The sequence below is a fragment of the Durio zibethinus genome, chromosome 24 (assembly GCF_047325235.1).
Source record: "Durio zibethinus cultivar Kanyao isolate XHJ-2024 chromosome 24, ASM4732523v1, whole genome shotgun sequence".
Classification (NCBI taxonomy): Eukaryota; Viridiplantae; Streptophyta; class Magnoliopsida; order Malvales; family Malvaceae; genus Durio; species Durio zibethinus.
The window spans coordinates 14,035,806-14,044,926 of NC_143185.1; the positions used below are offsets into that span (position 1 = coordinate 14,035,806).

The 9,121-nt window shown below is 33.3% G+C and overlaps 1 protein-coding gene across 4 annotated transcripts in view; it reads right to left on the reverse strand.

Moving 5' to 3' along the window:
• The window catches only part of TOP3A (topoisomerase 3alpha), a 44,637-nt gene extending 35,982 nt beyond the window's left edge, over positions 1–8,655 (reverse strand). For 2 of the 4 annotated variants that reach the window (XR_016333026.1, XM_089753263.1), the window contains exons 1-14: positions 7,772–8,191; positions 7,433–7,519; positions 6,974–7,152; positions 6,816–6,888; positions 6,124–6,246; positions 5,931–6,052; positions 5,739–5,811; positions 5,520–5,636; positions 4,307–4,390; positions 2,652–2,831; positions 2,440–2,568; positions 1,386–1,460; positions 569–658; positions 360–464 (exon numbers count right to left, since the gene is read on the reverse strand). Coding sequence is in view for 2 of the 4 variants with exons in the window: in XM_089753263.1 (XP_089609389.1) it covers positions 360–464; positions 569–658; positions 1,386–1,460; positions 2,440–2,568; positions 2,652–2,831; positions 4,307–4,390; positions 5,520–5,636; positions 5,739–5,811; positions 5,931–6,052; positions 6,124–6,246; positions 6,816–6,888; positions 6,974–7,152; positions 7,433–7,519; positions 7,772–8,059 (1,725 nt within the window). In the remaining 2 variants the exon portion in view is untranslated. Of the gene's footprint in view, positions 1–359; positions 465–568; positions 659–1,385; positions 1,461–2,439; positions 2,569–2,651; positions 2,832–4,306; positions 4,391–5,519; positions 5,637–5,738; positions 5,812–5,930; positions 6,053–6,123; positions 6,247–6,815; positions 6,889–6,973; positions 7,153–7,432; positions 7,520–7,771 lie in introns of all 4 variants that reach the window. The other 2 variants (XR_016333027.1, XM_022919117.2) reach the window with 2 other exon arrangements.
• Positions 8,656–9,121: the final 466 nt, after the last annotated feature.

The window sequence follows — 9,121 nt, forward strand, 5'->3', positions numbered from 1 at the left end:
TATGTACACATTCATAGGCAAACAAACATATACAACTACATACATATATAATAATAATTTTTTGAAATTTTCTAATGATAATATATGTGAAAAAATATTTTTCAAAAAAATTACTATGTTTTTTAAAAAAATTACTATGTTTTTTGTTCTAGATGCCACTGTGTCCACTGGATCTAAAGGAAAGAGTTATTCTAAACTTCGATTCTCACAAATTCAAAAATCTTTAATTGTACTCTCACACTGAATATCCAACTTGTCCCTTGGCTCATAAACAAATAATATCATAGAACATTCGAAAGAAAAATAATATATGATAAAAAGATAGAGTGAGAAAAGAGAAGGTAAAAAAAAAAGATTACAAGATTGGTAGGCGAGAAACGAGTGTTTGAGTCCTTTGTTGCATAAAATCGATCTAGCAGCTTTTTAATGTGATCATGCATTGTTGCATCTGTACCAATTCCCGCCTTGCATTGCAGAAGGAAAGAGTGCAAAAAGTTAAAAATAAAACAAAATAAACCATTGGAACCATAATCAAATAAGTCAGATCAGAGCACATGGCACTTCTCACCTTGTCCATACAACTTAGTAAATCAGCTTCACTCAGAAGGGGTGGTGGTCTAGTGACTCCCATGTCTAGAGTCAATGATGTTGGGACGAACTGTAACATAACAAAGAACTGAAGGATAAATACAAATTCTAGCCTCAAAAATTCAACAGAGAGATGTAGATGCTTAAGTCTATTTTGACATCAAATTTATATCGTAATTCAGAGAAGTCAAAATCTAAGAGTTGCACTTTTATCTTAATCATCAATAAGAAATAAGTGAAAAAATAAAGAACTACTCAGATGTCAAAACATTCAAACCCAACATGATCATTTTGTCTTGGAAATAGAAAACTTTACCTACAAGCCCTCTCCCTCTTCCACTCAAAAGTTATTCCATCAACACAATAGGCCTAAAAAACATCCTTTTATTTCATATTTTCCCCTTTCGCTAACTCCTAATTCGTAATAAATTATAGTCTTTTAAGACTGATATTTGGATTCTTTTGGATACTCAGAGACCAAATCTATGTAAAAAAATCTCTATGTACCAAAGGCAGGATTTAGTAGCTTTATTGTCAAAGTCTGCATTGTCCAAACTTCTAAGCCAATAATTTAATCCTTTTTACCAGTAATATTCCCCGATTAGGCTGACATGCTATCAAATAGGTGGCAAATATAGCAACTTGAGAATGAAAAGTAACATGGCAAATCAGCATGGAAGCAGAGCACATCAATATACAGGAACACAAAAAACAACAATCAAACTTCAATTTTTTTATCAAACAATTAACTTCCAATTGAAAAGCTTGAAATGAACTACACAGAAACAATGTAAAACCTGCTGTCCAACAGTGTAGGTTGGAATCATTGAACCTCCCCATGATTCATATCGGTAAACATCTAAGTAATTTCTCTGGTCAAAATAGAAAAGCAACTTAGTCAAAAGTCAAGATAGTAGAAACAAATCTAAAGAGATCAAGGAGATTTAGAAGAGCTATAACACAATTTATAGCCAAAAGATAGCAAGCCAACCACAAGTCATTCATGTAATAGCAATGAAGCAGCTTCAATCTTGTATTACATCTCAAAGAAAATCAATTCAAGCAAGACAGGCTAATGAGGGCAGTGCATTGTTGACTGATCAGAAATTAATAAAAGCTTTTAATGTCTTATCTATTCCAATTTCCAAGAGAAGCTGTTTTTTATTTGCTACCGACATAGTTTCTGAAATTTTATTTTAATGGAGTGAGAGGAAGTAAGATTTTACCACAATCTTGTCCAACCCTAATATTCAAAATGGCAACTTGACATCATACAGAAAATCAAAAACCACTTTCCAGTCACAAGTTTCCTCTGGCCATTTGCGGTTCAAACAGGATTGACATTTGGCTGATCAGAGATTAATAAAAGTTTGTAATGTCTTATCTATATTTCAAGAGAAGCTGTTTCTGATTTGCTACCAACATGGTTTCTGAAATTCTATTTTAATGCAGTGAAAGCAAGATTTTACCACAATCTTGTCCAACCTTAATGTTCAAAATAGCAACTTGACATCATACAGAAAATCAAAAACAACATTCCAATTACAAGTTTCCTTTAGCTATTTGCAACTCAAACAAGATTGACATTTCTTGGACCATTGAAATACCCTTAATGAACATAAAAGGAAACACCAGAAGCCTAACTGTTTAAAATAAAATTAAAAAATATATATATCCTAAATTTGTAATCATTGCAAACATTACAAATCTTGCACTCAGTGATACAACACTTAGCTACCAAATTTTTAAAAATAAATAAATAAATGTTAAACACTCCAATGCTTCTTAATTCATGAGAAAAGTTCAAGATAAAATAGAAAGAAATTTTTTAGACTGCTATAAAATACTTGCCTCTAATATTATTCTTCCCGATGCGGAAAATAATTCACCTGCAATATCAATTTCAACTGTGGTTTCAGCCCCTACAGCTGGTTGTGAAACACAAGCCAAGAAATGGCGAACAACCAGTTCATATAATTTCTGTGATGCAAAGGAAAAAGGAATTAAATTTTCAAAAAACCGATTAAACAGTAACTATTATTAGCTCTAATACACTTGCTTACATGATGGTCTTGACTCCAACCACGTTCCCCCGTAGAAAATTTTGTCGGGTGAATGGGTGGATGAGCCTTGTCATCATGTCCACCACTGCCAGGGTTTCTCCAGAGTCCTGTCCCAGGGTCTAACAATCTCTGGGCATAAGAACCCCATTCAGGATGCTCCTTCTGTTCTTGCACAATTGCCTATGTCAAATAAAACCTTGAGTGAGTAATAATTTCATCAAATGCAAGCAACTTCTACAGGTAATCAATGACAAGGGATCAAAAACAAATGTTATATCTACTGAAGATACATTATTTTAAGAAAGCAAAAAAGCAATAACATAAAAATTTAGCATTTAATATGAAATAGAAATATGAAAAAAAAAAAAGAAACTATTTTTTTATAGATTTTTGTAGAAGAGCAAGCATCATCACACAATGATATATTAGGGTGATCCCAATTTGTAAATCCACTGCCTTCTTCACAAAAGTTGAATGTTAACTAGACACCAAACTGCTACTGGGAATGTAGAAGTCAAGAGTTATCTTGGTTTAAAATTTAGAAGTTTAGTAACTAGATAAGAAGAAACTGTAAACCTAACATGGCATTCAATCCAGAAAAAAAAAAATCAATATTGGAGAAAGATTAAACTGAAACAAGTCCAAAATCCAGCAAGGCATCACCAAGAGATTTAAGTTCCATAAAATAAGCTTTAAACTAGCAAGAAGACAAATAAGAAACTGACTTACTTAAAAGTACAAGGAAGGGAAGCTTCATTCCTGATAACTTTCAAAGTATGCTTGATGTAAAACAGAATAAATAAATATGTCCAGAAAAGAATAGGACATAGCCTTAACTGCTATTTTCTCTCTATTTTAGTTGAAAAGACAAATATCATTGAGACAATCCTTGTAAAGAATGAAGATGCAATCAACAGAAAAATACTATAAATTTCTGTTCGAATTGAACCTAATGATGCTTCAAATCTTATAAATTTCCAGTCATCACACATCAAAAGTAGTGATAAAAAGCTTAAACTTTACAACCATTACCCTCAATTTGAGATTCTGCTCTTGATACATTAAAGGGAAGCAGCAGAAGCTAGCTAAATTTTCCTCCTGTTACATAAACATTTACAATATTGCATGTCTATTCCTGTATATCCACCTCACTTGACAGATGCCCACATTTACAATATTGCATGTCTATTCCTGTATATCCACCTCACTTGACAGATGCCCTCTCCAGAGAATTTTTTTCATAATTCTCAATTAATTATTACAAGTTCTTCACTTAATTATTAGTTATTTCCACCTAAAGAGATTGATAAATCATAAACTTATTCAATATCTCTTCCTATTTCTAGCATTCAAGAGTCCCAAATTATAGAAGTGATTTAAGTATATATGCCAAGGTGTGTGAGAGATAAACTTTGGAAAGATCATAGTTCTCTTTTAGAAGAAAGGAGACAGTACTAAATTTTAACGTGTAAATCCACTTGAAAAGGGAGAAAAAAATACAAATAACCCAATTTGAAAAAGAGACCTAACTGTATTAAAAAGTTTAACTGTTAAAGTTGATTGAGAGACTAACTAAAAGAATGCCTTTTGTCTACGTATAAATTATTAACAAGTTGAGACAAGAATTATCTTGTCAAAAGGAAACAGTTACCAACATGCAAATCAGTCCTGCTTGAAAAGCAGTCAGTCTCTGTACGAGGATAACTAACAAAACCAGCTTGGTATAGGTCTTCTGCCACCTACAAACAATAAAATTGAAAGTAAAGGAGTGAATTTCAGCTCGAGAGCCTTGTTAAATAACCAACACATGATTATCTCTACCATTAATTTAAGGAACTCAAGGACAGTTTTCAAGGGTAGTATTCATCATAATTTGAGATAATAATAATTAATATTAGAATTAAGTAAAGGATATGTTAGGCATAGATCAAAAAAAAAATAAAAAATAAAAAAAGAAAGAAAGAAATTTTGCTTGCTGCCTAAATTTTGCCCCCAATTCTTTTCTCCCACTTTCCCCATTTTTCTCCCTCTCTAATTGGACATTATGTCATAAATTCAAAAAAGTAGATTAGTGGGAAAAATAAAGAGTACATGACAATGAGCAAAATGCTACGGATCATCTGTATAAGCAACAGTAAGTCCATCTATCCAGAAACATGAGCTAAGCAGTCCATTTCATTAATATTTTATTTTCTTGTGAGGAAAAAAAAAAAGTGAAGCAGAAATGAGTTGCAACATAGACAAGCTCTATCTTTTAGAAAAACACACACATACACAGAGAGTCAAGCCTGAATTCTAATCATACATTTCGCATTATCATTATCTCATCCCCAAGGGACATATCATGAAACCTTAAAAATAGGTAAACAAGCAGAGCCATATCAGGTAATTCATTCTTCAAATCAAAATTGCACTGCCCCATAAAGAGGCCACTTTTTATTTAAAAGATGTAAAGAAAAGGTGCATAAAAAAGAAATATTTTGAGTTAAAAAGATAGAGGAACAAGAGACTCATTCAGTGAACAATGTATTCCAAAACTAGGGACAGATTTGGCAGGGTTCACTTACCAAGTAAAACACATAGCACGCAATATGCTCACATGCTTCAATATATTTGTTTAAAATGTTGGGCTCAAAATTCCATAGATTGGTCTCTACATCAGAGCAACTAAAGGACAAGGTCAATGCTAAAAGTCTCAATTTTCATTATTTTTCCTTTTTCTTTATTCAACATCAAAATATATACAAGCATGCAGAATAGGGAATAATCTTTCTAGTTAAGCCTTTCAAATTAACCTCTCAATTCTAGTTGATGCACAAAGGCATTGGTACAACCAAGATTAAAGCATGTCCACTTCCAGCTGCTCACCTTCATTGTGTGTTCAGAACTCATACGGAAATACCGCGAAGCACGCTTTTCAAGCTCAATGGTACTCAAAGGATATGGAGGATATTTAAGTTTTTCCTGGTTTCGAACTTTTGTTACCTATAAGACAAGTATTAACAAAAACTATGATTATTCAGTAAGAGTTGTTTCTATGATCAAAAGTTGGAATTGTTCAAAAATACTTGGTTTAGCACAACTCACAGTTGCAGTTGGCTCCTGAACACACATTTCATAAACTATAACTGCACAAGTGTGATCAAAAAGGTGTCCACGCCTGCAAATTCATAATGTTATTAACTCTATCCTTATGACCACTTGAACTAAGAGAAAGAAATTAAACTTATAAAAGAATATATGATAACTCAAACAACTGCAGAAAGCTTGCCAGCTTACATCCAATTGAAGGTAGCAACACCTTCATCCGATCTGTGAGAACAGTTGATTGTCCAAAATTCTTCAGGCTCATGCGACTGTACTTCCCAATATCGTTCCACAACAAAGCCGAGTGTAGGGAACTGCATTGGTAAAAGATATAAGACATCTATTAATAAGCATAAATCAGAGATGTTGCCAATTCTCAACATACCTGACAAGGACCATAACTTAGAACAAGATTTCTGTCATCTGTAGCAGAATCAATAACAAATTTATCTCTCAACAGCATAGTCTGAAATCTGGTGAAGGAAGCACCAATCCGTAGATCTATTTCCTAATAAATTTATAAATGTTAATTTTGATCTCTATAGATATCAGATGGATAAATAATAACAAGGACAGAAGTAAGACGAAAAGAGCATGTTCTTAAGCATTCATCCTAAAACCAATTGGCAAAAAATGGAGACCTAACTTGAATACTCCCCAAACTTAACTGATGTAGAACAACACTACTCAGCACTCCCCATCACTTTTAGGCCCAACTTAAAAACAGAAACAACAGGACTACAATGTAAACAACTAATATGAGGTAATGTAAAAACATATAACTCAACCACATGGGAAACAAACAACTTGGTTTCATGTTAAACATCCAACATAAAACCAATTGACAATTGGCAGAGTGGCTTAAATTAAACAGAAGACCATAGCAAACCCAAATATTACTAATATGAGATAATAGTGCTTAACAAATATTTCTAAACAAAATTTAGGAAATGCATGAATAAGCCATAAAAAGTCTTTTCTTCATAGTAAGCAATTATGCGGAAACTTGTAAAATCAAATTTATATCAATCAATTAAGAATTTGAGCATTTCACACATGATAAGGGAAGTTACTTACCTGCCTAGCATCTACAGCATCAGAAAACCATGGATTTGGATCAACAAGATTCTGCATGGCATGATGGATTTCCCTAGCATTTCCAACACCAGACTACATTAAATCTAAGCCAAAAAAAGACAATTAAAGAAAAAGAACAAACGTTAGGCTTTAAGAACCTCTCAATTAATGCAGAGAATCGAGCCCTTCGTATTGTAAGATGAGGATTCACTGCTCTGCAAACGTCAATAACCTCAAATGTAATGTTTTCTCCTTCTCTGTCACAATCAAGCCATAGAACCAACCACTGGCACCTCCTAGCTTCCTCCTCCAACGTCCTCTTAATACCCACCTTATCCTAAATCATCAAAAGTCCAATAAAAGTGAAATTCAGCATATAAACATAATTTAGCACCATATGCACTAGAAATTATGGAAATTCTCAAACGCAAAGAAAAGATCCAGTAAAATCATTTACACTCTATTTGCTTGTTAGTTTTGCTAATTGTTTCTTTTGTTCCCATCTAAAAGCAAAAGGTGCATTTATTATACACACACACACACACATATATATATACATGATAAGCTTGTCGACCTCAATTTCACTATTACCAGACTCTATTTTTACACTTTATTACCTTGATAACTGGAGGGTTGGCGGGAGTCAGATTTTCATTGTTGAACTCTTTCGTTGTCCCTTTCTTTAAGGAGAAACTAGATTTCCACTTCAACATGTTCGTGACATAATAATTTTGAAAAGTTAAAATTAAAACTTTAACTTCTGTGAATAACACAACCCATGATTTTACTTTTCACATATATCAATCATTTTGAAGTATGCGATGCATTTTAAATATTTGATCAATTTTGTTGGAATGTGATTTTGTTATTTACAATTTACATTTTTTTAGCATCTCTTCGAAAAGATAAAGAGTAAATTATGAGGAAAAAACCAGAGATGGAAGAAAGGGGGAGACCTCAGGGACGAATTTACGGACGGGGGCGTGGTAGAGGTCCGCGGGGTCACAGGAGTGCCACTTGCGGAAGCGATCTTCGAATTCGAGCTCCATTAAGTGGCCAGTGACAGAGGTGAAGAGCATGTGGCAGGGTTGGCCACGAATCGAGTAATTGAACTCGAATATCTTGTTGAAGCGGGAGCGGCCATCGCGCACACGCAGGCCTTGGTTCCTTGACAGGATGGCAGACACCGACTTCGCCACCGATGGCTTCTCCGCCACGTTCAGAACCTTGATTGTGCCCGACATTGGAACGTGGGAGGGCTTTGGATGGTTTTTTGGGAGTTTTAAAGGAGCCCTTTCCCGCTTACTGAGAATCGGGGGCAGGTTTCTAGGAGAGGAATTTTAAATACACCTCAAATACTACTCTTTATCACTCTATTACTAAATACTCCTCAATTCAAAATTAAAATTCTTCTTTTACGAAATATAGTAAATCCCGAAACCATTCGCTTTCCCTTTATACCCTCAATGTAATCCCTTTATTCCCTTTTCTTCTCTCTTCAATCTCAAACTCAAATTAATCTTAAATCTATCGAATTAACCCCAAAATCACGTTCATTTTTAAGTCTTCCACTAATTACAAGTAAGATTTCTTAATTTATTTTATTTAATTTGATTTTTTAAAAAAAAGCCTAAAAGGATCTTAACAATCCATTTTTTAAAGCTTTAAAGGTTTCTCAAAAATAAATTTTTGAGAGCCATAAAAGCTTCTCGGTAATCTATTTCTAATAAACTCAAAAAGATCTTAAAAATGCATTTTCAAAAAACCTTTAAAGCTCTTAGTAATCGATTTTCAAAAAAAGTTTGTATAAGGAGGATCAACCCCCTACACAAAAAGGATCAATCATGTTCAAACTCGAGAGCTTACATGTTTTTAACGAGGAAAAAAGTTTGTTTTGATCCCAAGTCATTTTTCATTTAAAAAATTATTGACAAAAATTTTCTTTTAGTTCAAAACAATTTATTTCAAGTTTTAACTTTGATGTTTTGTCATTCAAGTTAATCAATAATAGTAGTAATTGATATTGGACCATCAGTAATGATTTTTCTTTCAAGTTTAAGGTTTATTAAATATATTATATAAGCTTAATGAGTTGTTATTTTTTATTACAGATATAGCTCATACATGAGGTGAAATATATTCTTAGTAGAGAGAGAGGTACTAGAGCTGATCTTAATCTGAGTCATAAATGTCCAATTGCCTCTAAAAAAAGACGTTGAGTGAGGAATGATGAGTCAAAGGATCATACAATAGATGACATCCTTTAAGTTAAGCCTTCCACGCTTTATAGGGAGGCTGCCGCAACT